At 39.0% G+C, this 25,180-nt stretch overlaps 3 protein-coding genes across 3 annotated transcripts in view; 1 reads left to right on the top strand and 2 right to left on the bottom strand.

Moving 5' to 3' along the window:
• Positions 1-9: 9 nt before the first annotated feature.
• On the bottom strand, positions 10-11,881 carry etfa (electron transfer flavoprotein subunit alpha). The gene is made up of 12 exons (XM_034686269.1): positions 11,749-11,881; positions 9,862-10,011; positions 9,617-9,698; positions 9,233-9,315; positions 7,478-7,577; positions 7,218-7,328; positions 6,938-7,039; positions 5,912-5,980; positions 5,733-5,815; positions 4,528-4,593; positions 3,658-3,738; positions 10-447 (listed from the first exon to the last, which is right to left on the bottom strand). The coding sequence occupies exons 1-12, from the start codon at positions 11,785-11,787 to the stop codon at positions 412-414; spliced, it is 1,002 nt and encodes a 333-aa protein (XP_034542160.1). The 5' UTR covers positions 11,788-11,881; the 3' UTR covers positions 10-411.
• A 2,141-nt stretch (positions 11,882-14,022) lies between these two features.
• isl2a (ISL LIM homeobox 2a) lies at positions 14,023-18,745 on the top strand. Its single transcript, XM_034686086.1, has 6 exons — positions 14,023-14,380; positions 14,824-15,013; positions 15,351-15,610; positions 16,111-16,397; positions 17,289-17,456; positions 18,087-18,745. Exons 1-6 carry the CDS (start codon positions 14,323-14,325, stop codon positions 18,201-18,203), a joined length of 1,080 nt encoding a protein of 359 aa, XP_034541977.1. The 5' UTR covers positions 14,023-14,322; the 3' UTR covers positions 18,204-18,745.
• Positions 18,746-20,276: 1,531 nt separating this feature from the next.
• The window catches only part of scaper (S-phase cyclin A-associated protein in the ER), a 70,176-nt gene continuing 65,272 nt past the window's right edge, over positions 20,277-25,180 (bottom strand). The window contains exons 29-31 of the mRNA XM_034686534.1: positions 22,131-22,322; positions 21,336-21,378; positions 20,277-21,110 (exon numbers count right to left, since the gene is read on the bottom strand). Coding sequence (XP_034542425.1) covers positions 21,013-21,110; positions 21,336-21,378; positions 22,131-22,322 — 333 coding nt within the window. The 3' untranslated portion in view covers positions 20,277-21,012. The remainder of the gene's footprint in view (positions 21,111-21,335; positions 21,379-22,130; positions 22,323-25,180) is intronic.

The raw sequence follows: 25,180 nt of genomic DNA, 5'->3' as shown, positions 1-25,180 counted from the left end.
AAAGAGAAGTAGTTATGATTTGTGAGTTTAATACATTACTCTGCAAGAGCACCTCAAAGTACAAATCTTCAAATCACCAAGATCTACATCTTACAGGCAAATATGTAAGAGTTGGATGTCGAGATGCAAGACGAGCATACCCCAACGATATCCTGTACTGCACCAGAAAATTAAAAACTAATTACAAGCAAGTCTACAACATGCAAATATTACCCCCAGGTGTTTATCTGTAGATTGAGAATGAACTCCTGCTTTCAGTTTGTCAGAGATGTTAAAAACTATTTCTGTATACAAACAAAGTACATGAGAGTCCACAGCTTAAGAAATATATTAAGGCATTGACTATGATGTCCAATGATTACTTTCCCATGTGGGCTCAGATTCAAACGTTTTGTAGTAGGTTGTTTCTCCTCACTTGCTCAGTGCCTCAGTCATCTCAGGAACAGCCTGAAAGTAAAACAGAAAATTCAATATACAATTAAATATATGGCAGTCCTGAACACTCCACTTCACTCCCAAAATGAAGGACACTGAGGATATCTCTTGGGCATTGAGATGAAGCTAAGCACATTTTTTTCCTGCAACCGTCATTTCTGTCCCAAGAAGATTGATCTGTATTTGATTTAGGTTCTTTAAACAAACCATTAGGAGTGAAGGTGCCTCTGTCACCTGAGACTGATGCAGGCTGCAGCATACAGACATTAATCACAGTTGATTACAAGGGTGAAAAATAAGGAACAAGATTTTACATCGAGGGGCATCTGGTTGATAAATAAATACCTTCAAAGTGTTGGTCATGATGTTTCAAAGAGGACAAATTCAAAAGTGCTTTGAGTTAAATATAAGGATTTGAACCCTCTCCTGGTTCAAATCCTACCTCTCTGACCGCCATCAGTTTATCAGCATCAACAACCTCAAGTCACGCACAGCCCCCCTCTCTCATGGTGTCCCCCAGGGTTCAGTGCTTGGTCCCCTCCTCTTCATCATCTACATGCTCCCTCTTGGTCACATCATACGCCGCCACGGCCTCCATTTCCACTGTTATGCCGACGACATCCAGCTTTACATTTCAACCACATCCATCACCGCTGCTTCCCACACCACCCTCACAAACTGCCTCACTGAAATAAACTCCTGGATGCAAACAAACTTTCTCAAACTCAATTGTAACAAATCCGAAATTCTCATCATAGGCCCAAAATCCCTCACTTCCACCTGCCCAGACTTCTCACTCACTATTGATAAATCCACTGTTTCAGCATCCACCCACATCCGTAACCTTGGTATCATTTTTGATCAGTCACTTAACTTTCAACAACACATTAACAATATTTCAAAAACTGCTTTCTTCCACCTCAAAAACATCGCCCGTCTCCGCCCCTCCCTTTCCTTCACAGCAGCTGAAACTCTCATCCACGCCTTCATCACCTCAAGACTCGATTACTGCAATAGCATCCTCTACGGTACACCCAACACCCTCCTCAACAAATTACAATACATACAAAACTCAGCTGCACGCCTCCTCACTCATACCCGCTCCAGAGACCACATCACCCCAGTCCTCCAGAACCTCCATTGGCTTCCCATCCCCTTCAGAATACAGTACAAGATCCTACTCATCACCTATAAAGCCCTCCATAACCTAGCTCCCTCCTACCTCACCGACCTTCTGCAGCCATATAATCCCTCCCGCAACCTCCGCTCCACCAACGCCAACCTCCTCACCCCTCTCACCAAACCCAAGCACCGAACCTGGGGGGACAGGGCCTTCTCTGTCGCTGCCCCCACCCTCTGGAACTCTCTCCCCCAACACCTCAGATTCTCTCCCTCACTCACCAAATTCAAATCCGGACTCAAAACACACCTATTTACAAAGGCTTTTAAACTATAATTGATTGATTTTTTTCTTGTTTTGTTTTATTTTGCTGCCTTGCTTTTCGTTGCTTTCTTCCACTGTTCTCCTTTTGCTTCCTATTGTATAATTGTATTTTCATGTAAAGCGCTTGGAGAACCTTTTAAAGCGCTTTTATAAATAAAATGTATTATTATTATTATTATTATAATAATAAGAAGAAGAAGAAGAAGAAGAATTGTATTTGTAGAGGACTTTTCAAAATACAAGTTACAAAGTGCTTTACATGGGCAGCAAAATAGGCAGATCATAAAGATACACAAGTCAAGATAAAGAAATAAAACATATTTTAAAAGACATAAAATTCTCATAAAAGAACTTTAAAGGAACAAAATTCTTTTAAAACATATTTCTTAAGATGGTTAAAATAAAATAAAGTCAAATAAAATTCTGATAAAATCCGGGAAGGCTCTGTGATAAAAGTATGTTTTAAGAAAGGATTTAAAAGAGCTCACTGACTCAGCAGACCTGATCTCCTCGGGCAGATGGTTCCAGAGTGTCGGACCCCTCACTGCGAACGCCCTGTCCCCTTTTGTTTTCATTTTAGTATTTGGAATGCACAGTAAACCTCTGCCCAAGGATCTCAATGTATGCGTCGGTTCATAGGGTATTAAAAGGTCTGCTATATAGCTCGGAGCTAGACCATGCAGAGCTTTAAAAGTAAAGTAAAATCTTAAAATCAATTCTAAAACATACAGGGAGCCAGTGCAATGAACCTAAAACCAGAGAGATGTGGTCGAATTTTTTGGTTCTGGTTAAAACCCTGGCAGCTGAGTTTTGTCCAGTTTGGAGAAGATCAAGGGATTTGTTGTGCAGGCTGCTAAAAAGACTGTTACAATAGTCCAGGCGTGAGGAGATAAGAGCATGCAAAATCGTCTCTGTGTCTTTAAAAGTTAAAACGGACCAAATTTTAGAAACGTTTCTGAGGTGGTAAAAACGTCTGTACTAGTGCCTATGCCTATTGGAACAAAATTAATCTATTGGTGCTTCCTGCGAGTTGAGCGACTGCAGATCTGTATAGTCAGTCAGAGTTGGGTTGGGGTATCAATTGTCCATTTGAGGAAAAAGTAGAAAGTTCATCCATTTTAAATCAGCCATCTGAGGAGTGATCACACGTAAGCTGATCTCACCCAGCAGGTCACAACTCGCTATTATTACTAACCACTCTGACAGAGTTTGTCAGGACACCTGTGCTGCTCATGCCCCACTGAGGGGCTAAATAAAACATCACCAACAGGACACACACACACCAAAATATAACCTACTAGGTTTCACAAGCAGCACTGGACTCCACTATTGGTCATGCCAACACTCCTCGCTCATTATCCTCAGCTACCAGTGAGATACAAGAAATCAACTAGGCGTGTAAAAGGTCTGGCAAAAGGAAGCTGAATAGAAAAGTTAAGCCACCTTAAAAGTGCTATTGATCAATTTTTATATCCTTTGTGATGCTAATGTATTTCTTTGTTCACGGCAAGTTCAGCCACTGCTCTCCCCTGATTAATTCAACAACTTAATAATTTAACGGTTGCACATTTCCATTAGGTGGAATAAGGCATCGTGCAAAATTTATCAGTAAGAATGCAAATGTTATATTCTGTCACTTTAGACTCTCGGCTATGAAAACATGCAGAGGAAGTCCAGCAGAAGTGGCATGCTGAGTTGTTTTAGCCTTGCTGTTTGGATGTTTCCGGATGTAAGATAATAGAAACATTACTGTAGTGATGTCAATCCCAGAAGTTTACCTTGAAAAGATCTGCCACCAAGCCATAGTCAGCCACCTGGAAGATTGGAGCCTCTGGGTCCTTGTTGATGGCAACAATAGTCTGGATAAAAAACAGAATATGTTTAGCATTCGCAGTCAACATAATCAGAAGCCTACTGCTGGCATTTAACCCTCCTGTTATGTTCGTTTCTCTGGAACAGCAATAATGTTCCTGGGTCAATTTGACCTGGGGCATATTCAATCATCCAAAAGGGACAGAACCTCAAAAAATCCCAAAACACATTTGTTTTAATCTTATTTTTAACTCCATTACTAACCATTTAAATCAAGATTTAGTCCATTGGTGTTCTTTAATTCTCACAGATCATGCTTCAATGAGGATAACTCACTTGTTTTTCATAAAATCCATGTTAAAACTTTTTTTAATGTACATTGGAAAGCCCTAAATATAAATACAATAGTTTTACATGACAGATTTTTTTTTATTTTATTTAAAAATATATATATTTTTATGAATTCATGGTGATAAATTAACACGACTCCTCTTCTGTCACATGCCCAGATTTGTATGCTGCATTTAGCTGGTTTAAAAACGCATATATTGCCTAAAATAGACTTTAAAAAGGGTCAATTTGACCTGCAACGTAACAGGAGGGTTAAAATACATTTGTCTTACACCATGTTAAAAACACTCAAAAAACAGCATTTGTGTGTGCCATGTTCTAATTATGTGTGGGAGCTGTGTTCATGCAGACACTGACATTTATGTTGTCACAAATTTTGCCAAATGACTGTAACCAAACCCAAGAGGTCTTAGGCTAATTTTCATCAAGTGTGAAACACCATGGAGATTTTTTTCCCCTTGATTTATGGGACAAAGGTATAATACCTTGCTGTCTTTCATTCCAGCCAGGTGTTGAATGGCTCCAGAGATCCCAACAGCAATGTACAACTCCTGTGAACACAAATAAGAAAACAGGAGAGGTGTTACCTGCTTGTAGACATCAAGTACACCTCAGAAACACTATATAGCAATAGCTGACTGACGGCATAATGTGTGTGTAATCTATCAGAGGGTTGCTGGGACGTGGGTGCAAGGGGTCAGCAGCCCCCAAAACCCCTCTGGGAAAACCAACTCTGCCTCTCAGTTTAATGCAGTGCAGTATGAATATTTCATAGCTAATTTAATGCTGCAGCTGACGTCTCAAAGGAGTACAGCATGAATTTGTGAACACAGTAGTTTCTCAGCCCAGTCGGAAATGCACGAGGCGTCTTTTTCACTGCCCAGTCAGTCTGCAGATTCTAAAATAAGCAGTTTGTAAAGCATTTGTTTTATTTGTATGGGTGAGTGAGCCTGAAACACATTTAGCTAAGTTTAATTAAGTTATGCCATTTTTTCTTCCATCCCTACAAACATTTGTAAACTTAATTTGTTTTTGTTATAAACACTCTTTAACAAAAACTTTTTGAAGACCTCTGCTTTGGGAATGATGAAACTTATTTGCACCTTTTTGATGATTTATACACTCTCTGAAATTACAGTTAGATAGTTGCAGTGCTCAGACATGCAGATAAATGTCCTGCTTTCTCTCAGTGAACACACTTCAAATCAAAGAACACATTTAAAGTATGTTTCACCAAATTCAACAAGCTTCTCAAAACATTCAGAAAATCCAATTTAGACAGTCTGGCCGAGCCCAAGGCTCAGACCAGACATCCACTGCACTCTGCTTTAATGGATCCACTAAACCATTTAGGGCCCTAATTGTGCCATCGAGTACATTTCGCAGGGCCTAATGTGTGGATAATCACAGCTGGGGTAACTCGGCTGAATCATATAATGGGAGGTTAACCTTTTTAAAAAGGGCAGAGCATCCACTCTGTTCATACTGGGTTGCGGGCATGCTGTGTAAAGGGAAACAGGCATTTGTCCACTCTGATACTGAAAGTGAGATTAAATGTTCCCTGCCTTTAAACTTTTTTGAATATAACATTGCCACTATGCCATCTGACATTTTCCATTGAGTATTTTCTTGATCCACTGAAGAAGTTGAAACAAATTCCAATCAACACTTCAGTGAAAGAATAACTTACTGGTGCTACAATTTTGCCCGTCTGTCCAACCTGCATGTCATTCGGGACATACCCAGCGTCCACTGCAGCTCTGGATGCACCAACTGAAGAATAAAAAGGAGGTTAGCATTTTAAACATAGTGATTGTAATAATAAAGTGCTCTTGTAATTTACAACCCAAAAAGATAATCAAACTCTACCTGCAGCATTCAGCTTGTCAGCAAGGTCATAGAGCAGCTTGAAGTTATCTCCACTCTTCAGGCCCCTTCCTAAGAAAAGACAACACCATTTAACAGAAGAACAAATTAAGCTTCTTTTCTCCTTTCTTCTACTCTTGCAGTAATAATAATAATAATAATAATAATAATAATAATAATGATACAAAATAAAAATAAAGTAATAATAATAATAATAATGATGATAATAATAATAATTGATAGGTTTTGTATAGCGCTTTCCTTGGTACTCAAAGTCGCTTTACAGAAAAATAATAATATAAAAAAATGAAAAAATAAAGCAGATGAATAAAATAACAAGGACAGAGGTGGGGCGGGACATTAATAATCATAAAACACAAAATGATACCACTGGATAAATTGCATCCATCCACTTACAGTTGTGCTCATAAGTTTACATACTCTGGCAGAATTTGTGATTTTTTTGGCCATTTTTCAGAGAATATGAATGATAAGAGAAACATTTTTTTTTCACTCATGGTTAGTGGTTGGGTGAAGCCATTTATTGTCAAACCACTGTGTTTACTCTTTTCATATCATAATGACAACAGAAACTACCCAAGAAATCATAAATTCTGCCAGGGTATGGAAACTTAAAAGCACACCTGTCCTCCCTCAGACCAAGCATACATGACGCATACATCACTGTAACCTGTAATATTTGTGAGTCTGTAAAATGTTTGTCTTCTATTTTTTTCCTTTTACTCGTTATGTCACATGTAATTTTTTTCTCACTAATAAAGTTTTTAGAAAACAGAATAAATTAAGCTGAATTCATTAAAACCCCAAACTCTTAAACAATTAAACAGCATATTGATGTTGTGTTTTAATCTGTCCAATGATTCATTAATTTAATAAAAACTTAAAATGAGCAAGACTTTAAAAAGTTATACAAAAAGTAGCTTTGCCAAAATGTGCTATCTCAACTCCAGCTCATTTTTAACCAAGATAACTGAAGAAAAAGAGATAAATGCAAGTAGAAAGTCACACCTCCTGACACGACAACTTTAGCGCTGGTCAGCTCTGGACGGTCGCTCTTAGTCAGACTCTGTTCAAGCCACTCAGAAACTCCGGAGGGAGCAGATGCAGCAACTGTGTTCAACAGAGCAGGGGATTAGAAAGTTAAATAGAGGAACATTATATCTGAATTTCATTTGTGATAATAAACAAAAAGAAATGTTGCAGATTAATACTTAACCATACTTTACATCTGTTAGATTAAGTCATATGTTAGTATAAATGTGTCAGATCTCTCTGAGAGTTACTGTACCATCTTCTGTTGAAGCACTTCCTCCTTCTACCTCAGCTGGCTCAAAGGACGTCCCTCTGACAGTGAAGATTTTGATTGGCTCGTTACATTTCACTGTGCTGAGGGCATTTCCTGAAAAATCAAAAATGATCATTGAATATGATAAGCACTAAGAAATAATTAATGAAAACTATACTTAACCTGGTTGTCATGATTAAAAACATCTATCTTTATAGATTCAAAATCAAATTTGACTTCATCACTTTGGTGTCAGGGCTTACCAGCATAAATGGTTCTGACAAAGGTGTCTGGGGACTTGATCTCAATAATATCTGAAATTGGGGCAACATCCAACTTGGCAGCCACTCTGGGAAGCAGGTTCTGCAGAGGAAAACAGTGAGTAAGGAGCAATTTGTACTCTGATCATACAAAAGAATCGAGAGGAGAAAGAGGCACCACAACTCATGGACCAATACCATTTGAAATAAGAATTTCAGATTTTTTATAACTGTGATGTTAGAAGAAGGCAGTGGAGTCGAAAAACATTTTCAAAGGACCATTGGAAAAGAAATGCCTATCAAAAAGATCAAATATTGTGAAAAAGTTCAGTATTTTCCATCAGTTTTAAGAGAGCGAAAATGGAGTACACTCTCATTACATGTAAACTAAAATGTTTCAAGTTTTTATTAGATTAGATTTTATTAGATATTCATAAACAATTGATCATGGAATGTAAAACTACATATCTCAAAATGTTTGAATATTCCCTTTGAGTAAATTACAATTCAAACAGTTTAACTTGTGTGAATCTCTTGATTGAGTGCGATACATGCAACTACAATCATGGAAAGGACTGTGAAGTCAACAGTTGACCAAAAGATGATCCTTGCATGACTGCAGCCTTGAGAGGATTTATTAGGAATGGTCCATTCCAGAACCTGGGAGAGCTTCGTAAGGCTGAGGCTGGAGCTTGTGCATCAAGAGCCTCTGGGCATGGTTGACTCTTGAACCAGACATAATGTGAGGACCAGAGACAGCGTCAGAAGCCTCTTCCCTGGGCTAAGAAGAAAAAGTATTGGAGAGTTGCTCAGTGGTCTTAAGTCCTCTTTTCTTTTGTGGATTTCCTGCCCACAGCACCAAAACTGCTATCAAATGGTTTGCTGACCATGATGCTTGATGGCCAGCAAACTAGCCTGACCTGAACCCCATTTGTGGGATATGTCAAGGAGAAGATGAAAAACACTCGACCCAAATATACAGCTGGAGGCCACTTGAAGCAATATGCGCTTCAATAACACCTCTGCAGTGCCACAGGCTGATTGTCTCCATGCCACACTGCATTGATGCAGTAATTTGTGATAAAGGAGCCTTTCAGAAATTGGACATTTCTGTATTGTAAATACTTTTTTTATTGATCTTTGAAGTTCGCTGTTATTGTGAGATACTAGATTTCGGGTTTTCATGAGCTATATGCCATATTGGTCCAAATGTTAACAAAAAAGGATTGTAACATATAACTACATGTAAAGAATACAGAACATTAAGGTGCATTTCCACCAAGAGCTGAAGTCCCGGGTAGATTGTGCAAATCAGGCTTGTGACGGATTGAGAAAAAAAATTATAGCAAATAATATTTTGAAATCTTAATAAAAAACTAAACTAGTATGCATTCTCAGGAACTCCCTCTGTGTTTCAACAACTGTGTAAACTTCACAAACACCGTTACGTTCAACCGAAAGTCCCAGGACTTTTGAAAAGTACTACCCCCCAAAGCAGGGGCTTTTCCGGGGGGAGATTAACTACCCCTGAACTAAATTTAGACCCTGGTTCCTCCGGTCGAAACGCACGTAGTACAGGGGTAAAGTCCCTAGTTCCGGGGTAAAGTTCCTGCCGTCGAAAAACGCCTTTAGAAAGTTCAACTTTTTGAATTCAACCATGAAAATAAGGAACTTTTTCACAAGATTCTTATTTATGTATATATTGTTTAGATTTTTAGAAAATATATTTACACAGGTACTGTTTTGTCTTGAGCTTACCTTTCCGAAGGCAGACGCTCCAGCACAGATGTGAGTGTAACTGAATTGCTTTTGTGTCGCAAGGATAAGTGGGGTCATCTCCTCTGACAAGAACAAGAAACAGAAGAGGTACAAAATCAGATGTAAACACAGGTCTGCTGCTGCAGCTGAGTCAGATCTAGTTAGCTTGTATTTATGAGCAGAGACATCAAACAGAGCATTCTCCTCTTCCTCAGCTACTACTGCCAAAATGCCATAGTGCAATTTAAGCATTATTCAGTTGTGTTTGTTTGGGACTGTCCACACAAGGTTTTTGCTTTGAAGAGAATACTGTGCTCAGTATATGTAAGCTATTTCAGTAGAGAGTAAACAAACCACAGACATCATATATAACATGTTACATACCTGGCAGGAAACCTTTGTAAGAGTCATGTTGGGCCACCAGAACTTTCTTCACACCTTGTACCTTGCTGATTTGTTCCACAACCTGAAAACACAGAATCGAATCTGATGAGTTATGCTGTATTCTTAACTGTCCGACATTGTTGATAATTGACTTTTAATCATGCAGTAACAACATCTAAAGCATATCAGAAACACAGCTCATATTTGTTCTCTTCTAACAGATCAGTTCAAAAAGCCTTTCCTACCTTGGCACAGTCTGTTCCAGCAACCAGACAAGACACCTCCCCACCCAGCTTACTGGCAGCAGTGATGGCATTGAGCGTGATAGGGGTCAACTTTTCATTGTTGTGCTCTGCAACCACCAAGGTGCTCTGAAACCTCTGAATGAGACCAGTCTGTTGGAGAAAAGGTTGACATCTTAGTGAATGATACACTCTGTCACAAATCAAGTCAACATAACTCCTGGTTGTGCTGCCTCTCTTATCTGATACAGATTGATGATATGGAGAGGACACGGCTGAGCAATATATCAATATTTACCATTTCAACATACTTTCTTTTACATTGACAAAAACTTTGCATATATTTATGACTGAACAATACTATTCAATCACTACATATCTCTTTTTGACTGTAACAGTGCACCTGAATATTATATTTGTCATTTGCAGTGGTGGACAGTAACAAAGTAAATTTACTTCAGTACTGTACTTAGGTAAACTTTTTGAGTATCTGTACTTTACTTGAGTATTATTTTTTGGGGAAACTTATTACTTTTGACTCCACTACATTTCTATCAATGCTCTCGTTACTCACTACTTTAGCTTTGAAATCAGCTCATGAATTTCCTTCTCTTTTCTGAAATCTGATCTTTAAGACAGTAAAATGTGTTTGTGTAGTTCTGTTTGTCTCAGTGGTTTAGTCGTAACTGTATATCGTGCGTCTCCACGGTCGAACGTGGAGCAAACAGAGCAAATTTCACTCTGATAAGGCAGTTCATTTAGAGGTGGTAATGATGGCTATAATTATCCACCTGAGCACCCATGTTCATATCTTCAGCCCGTGTTAGAGGTTTTTAAAATGAAGAATGATACATATCGTTTAAATGTTCTCCCTTTTTCCCACTCTGCCCAAACATACAAAAGTTCACTGTCCAACCTGAGAAAGCGTGTGGAGCTAAGTAACATTTGTTTCATTCCAGATGAACATTTCAAACTAAACTCTGTCTATGGTATAGTTTTTAGAGATTTCAAGTAATGGTTTCTTGATAAACATAATGTAACAGAATGTTCTCCTACGTATTCTTGACTGCATTTATGTATTTTGAAAATACAAAGTTTTGAGATATTTTTAAAAGTAATTTGAATACTTAAGTATTTCTAAGAGTAAGTACTTTGGTACTTTAACTCAAGTAATAATTTGACAGAGCAACTTTCACTTGTTCTGCAGTAATATTTGACCAAGTGGATCTATACTTTGACTTAAGTAATGAAGCTGTGTACTTTGTCCACCACTGGTCATTTGCAAGTGTTTGGGCTTTAGATGATCACATCTAAAATAAAGCTAAAGGTTACTAATTAGACCTTCTACAGTGCTGCCTCTGAAAACATCTGCTTTGGTAGAACTGGATAGTACCTGCCTCACCTGGACACCAAGGCTTCACAGAGGTCATTCACATTAAGCCAAAAGTAAAGAAAACGTTTAAATTACAAGCTGACTCATCTCAACAACGCATGTTGATAAGACAGTATTCACCTGAGATGAAGTTACATGGTTTAGATAACACCTGTCCTGCAGCTTCAAAGGCAAATTTCCAGTTTCGTAACAGCTGTTTTTGGGAGTTTCATAACCATTGAACCCCCTATGCTAACACAAGGTAAGATCAGCGTGATAACAGGGAAAATTTACCTCACAGTCTGGGTTTGTCCTGAATTAAAACTAAAGTATCTCTCAGACAAGGTTAATAAACAGTAGAACGTGTTGTTCTTATCAGACGACCACGGGTTGCATTAGCCTAGCAGCTGCTCTCCAGAAAACAAACATGCTCAGAAACACGTCCAGGTCTCAGTCCACCATGAAACCATAAGGCAGTATCTGCAAATGTTTGTAAGTTAAAGCTGTCACATTCTCACCAGTTGTTTCAGACTTGTTTTGTTTAGAGCTCTGTTCATCCTGAATCGTCTTTGCTGCTTGCTCCTCAATGCTGCTGTAGACTGAAATTGTGCAAGAGGTCGTATGACGTTTGTGACAAACTCTCGCGAGATTGCACAATCCAAAACGAGACTTTCGGTCATATAGCTTCCTATCACCGACTGCAGTATTGTTTTCAAATGAACAGTGGGACGATTATTATTTAAGAAATAAAGAAAACATATATATTGCAAATAGTAACGAATTTTGGTACATAAGAATCAACCTCTTTTAGTGTATTTTTTTCCTTTTCCTGTCCAACATCAACAATAAATATTCTGTTTTTTATTTTTTATTTTTTAAACTTTCCCTTCTTTTCTTTTCATCGTTTTTTTAATTATTACTCCCTATTATTAATCTTTTTTTTTAATTTTGTATATAGATATTCTGTTCTATATTGATACTTTGTATTTGTGTTAATTGTCTTCTTTGGAGGGCTTCTCGACAAGCCTGTTAGGGTTTTTTTGGCTCCTCCTGCACATAATGTTACTGGTTAGTTTTATTATTGAATGTACCTATTATATCTTTGCTCGTGTTATTGAACAGAAATGTTTTGTTTTGTTCTTGTATATGTGCAATAAATAAATACAAAATAAATAAATAAAACATCAGCAGGGCCAGGTGGGGGATATAGACGCTCACTTCAAAGTTAAACTATCAACATATTAGTATTGCTGCGTTGGACAGGTACATATTTTTTAACACTGCTACTGTCACATCTATTATCAACTTATATGCTTTGGTACAAATAACCAGGAAAGGTCTTATCCATGACATAAAATATATATATGTCAACACTTCTGAGCTGTTTGGTTGACACAACCAGGGGTGTTTTGACCGGGGTGGCCCAACTGAGGCTCTCACATAGGCAGGGGTGGCCAGTGCATTTACAAATAAATAACATTTACCCTTTCTGTCTTCACAACCTACTTTCATTAAAGTATTAAACAGTTTTAATATTCCTTTTGACTTGAAAATAAAAACATGACAAAGTGGCATACACCTTCTCAGCTTAATTATTTAAGGACTCACAAAAATATGTTTTTTCAAGGTCACATTTGAGGGCACTAATAAAGAAATCTACTGTCAGCCTTTTAACTCATCCCAAATTATAGATTTTAACAGAAACCCCACCTCTGACAAGGCAAAAAGCCAATAGTTAAGGATTTTGAGGTGACCCCTCTGGACACGCCACTGGATACAACCCACACATCTCAGCACACAATATCATTTAAGGGTCTGTATACTTTTCTCGGGGGGTCTTTAAACCATATACTTAATATAATGTTCTATATAGGCTACAGTCAATGGTTTGAACGTTACAATATCAACGTATATTATTATCATATGATTGATTAGCCAAAAACATTAAATGATTGATATTCGACCGATGTAAAATAACCGAGAGCTAAATTCAAAGATAACAAAAACGATTGTTTAACAAATCGAAAATCTTTGATTCTGTAAGAGTCATTAGTACATCGTGCTGATGCTCCCCTTCTTTTTATAAATAAAGAAACTGGACAGGAAATACTCTTTTTAAATAATTATTCATTTATGCTGAAAAGATATTTATACAGGCTCACAAATTCATGAATATTTCATCAAACATTCATCTCTTTTCAAGTATTGCAGTCAGATGATCACTCCCTGTATCTGAGGTCTACAACATATTATTCATCCAGTAGAGGGCCCTCTATAGTAGGACGAGAGCACTGGTGAACTATTAGACAGTAGAATGTAGATTTAAACAAACATTGTAATCATTTAAATTGTTTTAAAATAAAAATTACCCCCCCCACACACACACACACACACAAACATACAAGTAGAAACAAATGTAAGAAAATAATATTAGGTTACATTTATAATTCCTAAATTGTATTGATATGAAAACATAAAATATAGGGTTTGTTTTTTTGTTTGTTTTTTTACATTGATTATCAGGAGAAATCTTCAAGCAGTACAACAAACCCATAACCTAAACTTCAAGCATAGTTAGGGCTTGGGGTTTAGGCTACTGCTAGAGACAAAAACAAATAGCCTATTACAGAAGACCTAATGAGAAAAATAACCATGAAAACACATATTATGTTTCTTAAGATTAAGTAAATGTAATACAAAGTGAAGTAGCAAGGAAAAGCAAACAAAAAAGATTGCATTCCTAATTAAACTTGATATCTCACGGCGACTCTTTTAACTGCACGGTGAGATAGTGCGACACATATGTCAGAGACAGAGAGACAGGAAACGCAGAATAAGATGAGAAAAAAAAATTCAAAGCTGGCCTGAGAAAAAAAAAGAAAACAGAGCAGGGGTCCAGGAGGAGATTTGCATGGCACCCTCTCTCCCCAGACCCACAGAGGTCCAGGTCTGCAGACGTCACTGGTCGAGAGGATCTTTGTTTTCTCTCCACCTCTCGCTGGAGGAAGTTTATCACCCAGCCTGGGACGGGACGGTCTCCTCTGCCGCTCTTCTCATCCATCTATCGGCTTGTACTGCGCTCTTTCTCCTGCATGGTGGATATTTTGCTCAACACTTCTTTCTTGGATGATATGGGGGATCATTCCAAAAGTAAGTTAATCGTACTTACAGCCTACTCCTTTATTGGCACATAGGTAGTTTAGCTCGTTTTTTTTTTTACATTTTCTCGAATCTGATGATTTATCGTCGGCTTTATTCGGATACAATGAAAAACTGCAAAGAGTATTAAAAATACTGCAGTAACACGAAATCATTGTAATATTTCGAAAACATCATAATCTAAACTTGAAAATAACTATGATGATCATGTCTTTAAGTGACCCATGATCTAGTTTACATTGTGATATTTTTAGCTCTCCTGGTTCTATAATAATTCACTTATTTTCAAGGAAAGATCTAGGTATTTGTGATGATCTAACAACTCCTTGTCTCCTAAGGTGAAAGGGGTGAAGGGGGTTTAACAGGGATGTCATGGGGATTAAAAGAGCGCTCGCAATGTTGCATTAATGCATTCCCCCCTCGTACTCACACAGAGAAGTCGGGAATCGCTATGTGTGTGGGCTGTGGAAGTCAGATACATGACCAGTACATCCTAAGAGTGTCCCCGGACCTGGAGTGGCATGCAGCCTGCCTCAAATGTGCAGAGTGCAGCCAGTACCTGGACGAGACCTGCACGTGCTTTGTCCGGGACGGAAAGACATATTGTAAAAGAGATTACGCAAGGTAAACGCTTATGTTCATAACTGTCTTTCAAGGCCATGTGCTTTACATGTTGAATACAAGTGGTGACTAAAATTGGGGCACTTTAGAAAATATGTAATTATGTTTTTATTTTAGGGACTATGTGCATTAACAATGAAAGTGTGGAAACTGTTGGATCAGGACCTTATTTAGCTTAGTTTTGGGGGAAGGAATTCTTTTTTTATCAGCCAGTATCAGCGCTCAGCCTCTTTTCAGTTTCTTTATTTTAAAACAAGTAAAAAAACAACAACATCAGGCTAATTTATGATCAGTATTTTTGAGGATGAGGCTGACACACTTTCTCCGCTTGTATTTGTAGGTTATTTGGCATCAAATGTGCAAAGTGTAACATGGGCTTCTGCAGCAGTGACCTGGTGATGAGAGCCCGGGACAGTGTGTATCACATGGAGTGTTTTCGGTGCTCGGTTTGCAGTCGACACCTCCTGCCGGGGGACGAGTTCTCTCTGCAGGACGACGAGCTGCTGTGTCGGGCGGACCACGGCTTGTTACTGGAGCGAGCCTCTGCAGGGAGCCCGCTGAGCCCGGGGAATATCCGCAGCAGACCACTGCATATCTCCGGTACGCTGGAAAACGATTTACTATAGCTTCTGAATAGACTTTACGCATAGGAAATATGGCAACATAGCAATTTCATTTCTGCTTCTTCTTCTTCTTTTCCATGTTCTTCTTCTTCTTCTCAAAATTCCTGTTTTTTTCAGCAAAAGTTGTATTATAAGTAAGGGCCAATTTTGAAGGAATTCGACCAAAGAGTAATATTATTTTTGTGTTGGTCCACTCAAATTGTTTCCCAGTTAAAAATACACATAAGCAACAATTGTACTTTACGACTGGCCAATCGTTTCTATTGAAAACTCTAACATCTGTGTTGTGTTTTTGAAGATCTACCTCACAGTTACTATCATATTTCTAATATTATATTAGCTTGCTCCAAATTTTAATAGAACTGAATCAATAGGCTACATGTTGCTTTTCCTTTCTATTTTCAATAGTCGTGATAAAATCAACCTATCTACTTAAAATAAACCATCTGTGTCTGAATACCCCTTCTCCACTCCTAGACCCGGTTTCGGTCCGGCATCCTCCTCATCACCGGAACCACGTGCACAAACAGTCTGAGAAGACGACCCGAATCCGGACGGTGCTGAACGAGAAACAGCTCCACACCCTGCGGACCTGTTACAACGCCAACCCGCGGCCGGACGCTCTGATGAAGGAGCAGCTGGTGGAAATGACCGGCCTGAGCCCCCGAGTGATCCGAGTCTGGTTCCAGAACAAGCGCTGCAAAGACAAGAAAAGGTCAATCCTGATGAAGCAGCTAGCGCAACAGCAACACAGCGACAAGACGGTGAGGAAATGCAGGGTTTATACATTTAAAATGAAACTAATAGGCCTTAATAATGCCTATAATCCTACTCGTTTCACATTGCACAAGTTCAATGTTGAATAGCCTTTCCTAAAGCCTGTTAAATGCATAACATTTTTATAGCAGCATATTATTGCTATGTTGTGAAATTCCCTTTCATTTTACATTATTCATATCTGTTTCAATATCCATGAAGACCTTGACATTTTCAACTAAGCGTTGCAGTGTTTATGTGTCAAGTGCTACCACACTTTGCTCCATATAATAGGAAAAAAAAAGACTATTTCGTAGTGGTAGTATTTTGTTTGTGAGATGGACAGGAAATACCAAATATTTAGAAGAAATACAAACAGATTTTGTTTGATGTTTAAAAATGGCTCGTGTAATTACACTTACACAATTCAGACTGAAAAAATGTATAAAGACAAAATCCAAAAAGTGGCCTATTTATTTGGCAAATCTTGTAAGTCATAGACTTAGTTTTCAATGTCTTTTATTTTACTTTAATTGTATATTCTAACTCTTTACAATATAATTCTAAACGGTTTTATCTGTATGCTACTCCTCACATGTAAAACAGAAATTCACTTTAGAAAAGCTGGATTAGATTCGTTTTTTTTGACTGGCTAATATGTTTGCCGTCATTTTTTCATGGTTAATTGAGTTATTGTACTTATTTATTGTTTTGTATTGTGTGAACTTGCCTGTTCTCCCGGTATAATGACAACAATTCCCTAATGTACCCCACGTAGGTTATGTGTTTCTAAAAGATACTATCTGTCTCAACATTGAAGGGATTTTATACCGTGTCAATTCTGTAGAGTGGAGTTATTGGGTATTTTTGTGAGCTGATTTTTTTTTCTCCTCCTGTAGAATCTGCAGGGCCTGACAGGCACAGCTCTGGTAGCAGGGAGTCCCATCAGACACGACAACACGGTGCAGGGGAATCCTGTGGAGGTGCAGACCTACCAGCCTCCGTGGAAAAGCCTCAGTGACTTCGCCCTGCAGAGCGACCTGGATCAGCCTGCCTTCCAACAACTGGTATGGATTAATTGATTAAAAAAAAATACTACTACTACTACTACTACTACTACTACTACTACTAATAATAATAATAATAATAATAATAACAATTATAAAAATAATAATAATAATTACAGAAATGATTTGAGCCAATATGAAATTGTCTAATGTGTACGGTCTGATAAAAGCTAAATGCATTTTGGAAAAACAACAAAAAGACACAATTTTACTTAGTTAGTACGCAGTTTTATCTTAATAACGCATTCGTACAATGCTGACGCTTTTCTTGGTCAGAAGATCCAAGTGCAGACCAGCCTGTGCCAAACTGTTTCTCAATCTCGTGCAGGCCCCCACGCGAAGGCAGCTCATGTGCTGATAGATTTTAAGCCCTAATGCAGTGACATGCTTTCGTTTGTTTTAAATAAATGTTCCAAATTCTTCTGGAAAAAATGAAATAGCCTAGATAATTGAAGCTACATCTGTTTTGGAGCTTCAGTACTCAGCATGGGACTGGTTGTTCCCACATTCAACATGTCATTAAATGGGGCGTTTGGTACCTTGCAGAGATACAGAAAGCTTATAAAATAATGTTAAGCATACATTTGAATTCATATTCTGCAGATCTGAGTCCCTGTTTTGTTCCCGCAGGTATCTTTTTCTGAATCAGGCTCTTTGGGTAACTCCTCGGGCAGTGATGTGACCTCTCTGTCGTCGCAGTTACCGGACACACCGAACAGTATGGTGCCAAGTCCCGTGGACACGTGAGGGAAGGCCTCGAGGTCAGCTTGAGCCCCGGAGCGCGCGCGCCTGCGTCCTCCACTGCAGGGTCACACGGACACCTCAATGACGTTCAATCAAGAAGAGCGAGACATGGAGGAGCAGGATGGATTATGCTTGTGGAGACATTCAGGTCCCGACTGGAAGATGGGAGATCTGACTGTTATCTTTAAATATTTCGGCATTTCAGCTCACTGTCTTGCTTAAGGATATCTGGCGAGACACACAGGACTTATGGGCTTACTCTTTACCATGATGCCAATGCCTGAACTGGCCATAACTTGGTGAATATGGGATTCAGACACGTGAGCCCGTGTTGGACGATAAGCTTCCCATAAGCTACTATTTGATCTAATATACAAACTGTGTAGGCCTACACGTGCATGATTTGTAAGTTTCAGTATCAACTCTTGTAAATGAAACAGGTGAGACGCGCTTTGTTCGCGTTTTCTCTCCATATAATAACTTATTATTATTTATTATGAGGACAGACATATCGGATCTTATCAATAAAAATGAGTTCTAAATGATTATTGCATGCAGAATCCATTTGTCTCACAAAACTTAAAAGGAACTTGAAATTAAAGTCGCCAAAATAAATCTGTTTGATCTGGAGGAGCTCTTTCCACTTCAAACTATATGAGCTGAATCAGTCAGAGCAAAAAAAAAAACAAAACATAAAGATGTTGGTGCTGTTAGAATGGGAATATTCAGGTGCCAATCTCTGCTAGAGAAGATAGAATCGGTGCACAAACCCTGAGGTTGTAGGCTGACCAAAACCTGCTTTAATTGTGCCTTCTCAATTTCTGAGCCAAGTGGATCAGTGACTGATGACTGACAAGATATTTTAACCACTGGGGCCATCATGTCATAGGTCAATGACTGAGGCACAATGTGTCATCAATTAAATTAAATTTAACCAGGGCTTATATATTACAGCTGTATACAATTATTGCATTTTCTCATATTTTAAATAATAAGATCAAATTGGTCTTATTTGGACAAAAGTCCCGTCACCATAGCAACCCGAGGCCCACAGTTACAAGTCTAGACAGAGGACAGGCAGCGGCGGCTTCTTATCTGCATCTGGCATCACCTGCAAAGGATACACTGAATGGACCCAAAACAAACCGCTCAGCGTAACAGAGGGCCCTTCCAGCCTGCGGACTCATCCTGCCGTGCCTTCAGTTTATTTTCATTCCAGTGGGAATCCCGATCGACAAATAGCCGCCGGACAAGAGAGCATGCAGGTCAAGCCGGGACTGACACAGAACACCTCAACAATTTGTTAGGGAGGATCGGCTTTATCAGTGAAGGAAACTGAGTCTCATTGAAAGTTTAAATCCTGTTAAGTCCTAAAGACATGCTGATACAGGCTACTGAATCTTTAGCCTGCAGTGTGCAAGTGGAGGAAACTGGGGACATATAAGAGAATGTGTAAATTAGGAACAAAAAGTCTAGTCAGCGTTATCTCAATAGATTTACAATAAATACAAATTAACGTTAAATGAGCTCCCCGTTACATCTAAATTATTTTGTGCAAGTTTGCAAATACTTTTGTGATTTTGACCAAACCAACAGATGACTTCAAACTTAATTCAGGTGGGGAAGTTTCTATAAAAATCAGGACACTTCTACACATTTTTCACACAACTGTCTTTTTTTTGGCCTCTAAATACTCTTCAAATGTTGGTGATCACATGTGTTGAACTACATGGCAGCATTAATACACAAGTGCTGCTCAATTTAAAATATCGAAATTGCCCACTGGTTTACACTGATCAATTAACTCTTCCAGGAATCATCAGACGGCAGGAATGAAGTAAAGTGGCTGACTTTAGGCAGACAGTTACACTGACTGAATATGCAAAATTTGAACGTCAGTTTATGCCTGAATTGATGAGCAAAAATGTACATTTATATTCATGATTCTTAGCGATTCCACTGTATTATTTTCTGCAAAGCCCTCAAATTGCATGCCCTTTTAAATTATTGTAATCATTATCAGAATTATCCCAGTTTGTGAGGATCTAAATGACAGAAACACCAGCCAAACAAGCATTGAAGTGTTAGTTTCTTTTATGGTCATCCTTGTGATATCCATAGCAGTTTATACAGAATAAAACTGAGAAAGAAAGATACATTACCAATGTCTTTTATTTCACAATAAAGGTAAATAAGTCAATAAATTATATTAATCTGTAAATGCCTTCTGACAGAGAGAGAAAGGAGAAGATGTGAACTTGAAAAATATAACTCTTAACATATAATAGCGATCAAGGCAGGTCATATAACTTGTAACTGGCTTTATAAACTAGAAAAAACACTCTGGTCATTCACATTCAAAGAAACAAACATAATAAATTAACATAAACAGTATTTATGAAAACACTTGGCAACATATAAATAAAAGCATAAGTAATGTTACAGGCTTAGAACGTCACTGCCTTGAAAAAGGATCTGCCTACAACAGGACCAAGAAGAGAAACAAATGGCTTGTTTAGACAGTAAGTGGAATAATTGTGCGTATTATTACTGAAAAGTACAAACAAGACAATTCTGTGCAAAATCCTCGTTATTCATATTCAGATTTCTGGGAAATCAAAACTATTGTAGGATAAGGCTTCGCCATCTTTACATTTGACAACATCTGAAGACAGTATTTACTGATGTCCCGACTTACAGTAAAGGAACTAAATAAAAGGAAAAAGTCAAAAATCCAAAAACAAGTCCTGGTCTCAGTCTTCTGTAGTGTCTATTCTGTCCTCATCCAGTCTGAGGACTGTGTACAACTCCATCACTCGTCTTGTTTCTTGAGGAAAAACTGCAGGGCTGAGTCCCACTGGTCTCTTGGAAAGCGGTTAGACAACTCGCAGAAATCCAGTGGCTGGGAAACTTTGTAAAGAAACAGACAATATTACACTTTGAAGTCCCAGCAGATATCCTTCATACTTTGTGATATGCATTAATAAATTACTGGAATCCACAGGAGGTTGAAAAGAAAATGCTTTTTTTAATTTTATTTTTTACATTTTTTGATTCCATTTAATAGACTTTGAAATATTCAGTTGATACAATTGAGCAAATTTTGATGCTTTTCAAACGTTTCAAACATCTTACCTGATATTTTCATTTTGTTGTCTTTCTCATTTGCAGCACAATCCTGAAGAATTAACACAAGGCGTTAGTGTCTATTATAATTCTGTGTTAACATTTTCCTTTTTCAGTTTTAATTAAAGGAAAGCAGAAAACTGCATCATCAGCTCATTGGATTTAACTAATCAAACAAATTGTTTTCAGTATTATGTGTCACAGGACACCTTCCTGGATCAAATCGTCTCACTCTGAGGAATGTTCATGAGGTTAACTCAACAATGCGGGTGGTGGGGCAGGACACCATGCATTATTGCTTTGTTTGAAAGAAACGACAATGGCTTGTCTTCCTTTGAATGGGAGTTAATCGGTGTCTAAACAGTGGTGGTTGCAGAGTGGTGAGGGGCAGCTTGTCAGGGGAAGATGAAGGAGACAAGCTGTTTACCGGGAGTTGAACCAGTGGCAGGTAAATCCACTGTGAAGGAAGCCATTTATCTTTGTAAAAGCCTGCCTGTTAAAGATTCACCAGGGCCTGCGTGAGCAACTATTAAGCAGCTGCTGCAAAGGGTTTCCCCCACTTAAGTCAGAAACTTTTATTAAGTTTGGATGTTTTATTTAGAGGGTCCATAATATTCATTTTTTCCATTGGAGAGAAAATGTTCCTTTTTTAAACCCCTGACACATTTAAATAGCATTCACATGTTTTCTTGCTTTAATATTTTATACATACAATCATTCAGCTGTGATACAACAATGTGTCAAAAAAAAGATCACTTTCAGTTCATAAATATTCTGTATGTGTGACCATGCTTCCATATTTACCTGAATGAATGTAGCCAACAGCACGCAGCTCATCTCCTGCTGCAGGATCACCTTGTTTTGGGGATTGTTGTAGCACGCTGAGATGAGGGAGGGGAAGAGCACTCTGATGAGGCGTGGGTGGCTGAAGTACTGGAAGGGCAGCTGACACAGTTTCTGCAGCACGCTGGGCTGCCGGCCAGATTGCACTATCACCTGGAACACACGAAGCACACGGCCAGTCAGTCAACTAAGCAAGCCAGGCGGCGAGGTGGCCATTCAGCGGCACTGCTGCTTGTAAATCACCGCCCTGTGCCCCTCCCACATGTAAATCTGCCACTAAAACAACACACAAACAGCCATTAGGAGGAGACCTGCAGGGCAAAGCCTCCCACCATGCAATTATGGGCCATAAAACAAAATGATGGGATGTTTTGTTCTTCCTTCTTTCTTCCTTTGGCAAAAGCAAAGCTGCTATAGCGTAAGAGGGAAATGAGAGCTGATGTCATTATTAGTGGTTGAAACTTCACTTTCAAGTTTTCTGTTACGCTCTTTTAAGCAACAGTACAGAGGCGCACAAACTGGAAAAGTTTGTTGTCGCCCTGAGTGAACCTGAGGTTGGGAGGGCATTCATAGTGCAACTGGATAACAGAGAGGTGGGGTGAAAAGGAGGGTGAGCAAACCTCCACTAACAGTGTGGCCGGCCCCACTTTAAGAAATGAGCAATAACATTAATGGTGTTTTCACCCTGCCGACATCCTGCTCTCCATCACAGCCCGTCAATCACACAGCATCACATCCAGGCCCCCAGTATTACAACCAAATCACCCCCAGACTCATTTGATTAGACTGGGGGGCGGCTGCAAAGGAAGGGGTCCCAGCCTAATGCTCTGGTCATCTCCCCTGAGTCTGAGAGGACCATCAGCAACCGTCTGAAAACCAGCGGGTCAGCATGCTAAACCCTGGTGGGGAGAAGAAAAAAAGGAAAGAGCTGATCTGCTTTACAGGAACAGACTGCAGGACTGGGGGCTGAAAGCCAATAGAAACCAGAAGGGCAAAGTGAGGTCCCCGAGTCACAGTGACATAAATTAGGAAGATTTACAAGATTTTAAAAATACACCCTCTAATACTCTTCCATTGGCCTCTCCTTTGATAATGCACTCCAAGTTTGAGCAGCGGGATAAACAACGTGATAATTCATTGCTTTTATCAGTTCAAGGTGAAGCTTCTCAGAGCTGCCCTCTACAGCGGCGTTCAAAGGGACACAAAGCAGTGCCATTTCCTACCACGACATGTTTAAAGAAACCATACGGATAGTTCAAACAAGCTGAACTTGAACGCAATGCAAATACTTACACATGACAAGAGCAGTGAATTTGTCAAACTGAAATGTAAGTGTTAAAATGTAAAAGATTAAAGGACAAGTCATTTCCGCTCCACTGTGTCTGATTGAGGACTGAATTCAAGAAGAGGCTTGAGAGTGCATTTCAAAGAAGAAGAGCGTGCTGTGGATGCGACTGTGTAAGACCAAAAGCCCTAAGTTTCACTGACTCAATAAGTGTTTTTTTTTTTTTAAAGGAATGTAGGACTCGGACAAATTCATCCCCTGAAGAAAGAGGAAAAAAAGGCAAGATCTGGTTGTTTTCAAAAGCAGAGCTGCTTATTTTCAGTGCATGTAGTTTTAGCTTTTGCATGCTACTTTCCACTAAATCCTACATGCACATTTATCTTGTCTGTTGCAAAACTGCCCAAGACACATGGGTAATAAGGGGCCTGAGATTTACGCATGTGAAATTATTAGAAAGCCAAAACATGACACTGCAAAAGCTAAAATATTTATTCAGAAACATTTATGGTTAAGGTAGCATAATTTAACACCAAAGCTGGTGTAAATTGTTTTAGCTAAGACTCTGAGAAGATCCAACCCACAAATCACCCTGGGAGCTCATAATCCTCCACTATGCAGTTTCATCTTTTAGCTGCCTAAACAAATTGTCCACCTCCAAATGCCTGACGCAGAAAGACATAAAACAAAACCTGGTGGCAGCAAGAGTCTGTGGGTAACAAAGAGTTGGCAGAGTCCCCTGCCAACTTTCCAAGACTCTACCAGGTGAAGAAACGCCAGAGCTCAGGATGCTTTCCAACGAGAGATTACGTTGGAGTGTTGCTTCTCCCAGCTCAGCTGAAGTGTCTGCAGCTCGAAAAGCCTGACATCATAAAACTAACAACAAGCATCTGAACTCATACATCTGGCCCCGGGCGTAACACAGACCCTGTTAAAACTCAAGAGTCTTGGCTGCTCTGTTCTTTTCCTGAAGTCCAGAGACCTGGTACTTTCAAACAGTGCCAAGTTTTATGACGCTTCCATTACATAACTTCCTCACTGTCCCTCAACGACAACAAAGAGTGTGTAAAGTTAATGTTCCGAAACACAAACAAATTCCTGGTGAAAAGCCTGTGTTAAAGCAGGAAACTGAGGTAAAAGCAGATTTGAGAACAGAGAGGATTTTAACACTGCATGAGGCAGCAGAACGGCAAAGACACAAGGAAATGACTCGGACTGTTCTGTAGAAATCTACTAAGAATTTTTTCATGCAAATTGGCAGTCTTGTCTGTGCAGAAGAATCTCTATTCATTGTAGCGTCTAGACAGTCCGATCACCAGGGTCAGTGCAGGGCTGTATACCTGACACTTGAATCCACTATACAGAGCAGATCCATTAGAGTGGAACTGTCTTACTGATAAGACGCACAGCAACGCAGACAAAGCAAACTTAGTCCAATAGCTGTTTAGTGCGCCTTTACATTTACAACAGCTCACTGAGACGTGTACAGGTCGCTGCTGCTCAAATTGCCTTTGACAATCACATTCGTGCATCGCAGACATTGACAGAGACACTCCAACTTGACTTTTAAGTCAATTGTCGGTTGTTTTATAATCCCGTAACAACCTGATGTTTACACAATAGAGCTTAATAACTCTTTATTTATCTCTATGAGCTGACGCCGTCATTCTATCCTAGATCTTACAGCTGATAACTCTGCTTTCAAACGGACCTGACATCATTGTTACAG

This window comes from Notolabrus celidotus, chromosome 6 (genome assembly GCF_009762535.1).
Source record: "Notolabrus celidotus isolate fNotCel1 chromosome 6, fNotCel1.pri, whole genome shotgun sequence".
In the NCBI taxonomy this organism is placed as follows: domain Eukaryota; kingdom Metazoa; phylum Chordata; class Actinopteri; order Labriformes; family Labridae; genus Notolabrus; species Notolabrus celidotus.
The sequence above is the reverse complement of the archived record's forward strand: the minus strand, read 5'-3'. Positions and strand labels throughout refer to the sequence as shown.

What these genes read in the sequence shown, in the direction of transcription:
- isl2a (XM_034686086.1), top strand. Translation starts at nt 14,323, where the DNA reads ATGGTGGATATTTTGCTCAACACTTCTTTCTTGGATGATATGGGGGAT. An exon ending in TATGGGGGATCATTCCAAAA is followed by an intron (nt 14,381 to 14,823) that starts GTAAGTTAATCG and finishes GTACTCACACAG; the next exon opens with AGAAGTCGGGAATCGCTATG. An exon ending in AGCAACACAGCGACAAGACG is followed by an intron (nt 16,398 to 17,288) that starts GTGAGGAAATGC and finishes CTCCTCCTGTAG; the next exon opens with AATCTGCAGGGCCTGACAGG.
- etfa (XM_034686269.1), bottom strand. Translation starts at nt 11,787, where the DNA reads ATGAACAGAGCTCTAAACAAAACAAGTCTGAAACAACTG. An exon ending in GAGCGTCTGCCTTCGGAAAG is followed by an intron (nt 7,578 to 9,232) that starts GTAAGCTCAAGA and finishes TTTCCTCTGCAG; the next exon opens with AACCTGCTTCCCAGAGTGGC. An exon ending in AAGTGCTTCAACAGAAGATG is followed by an intron (nt 7,040 to 7,217) that starts GTACAGTAACTC and finishes TGTTGAACACAG; the next exon opens with TTGCTGCATCTGCTCCCTCC.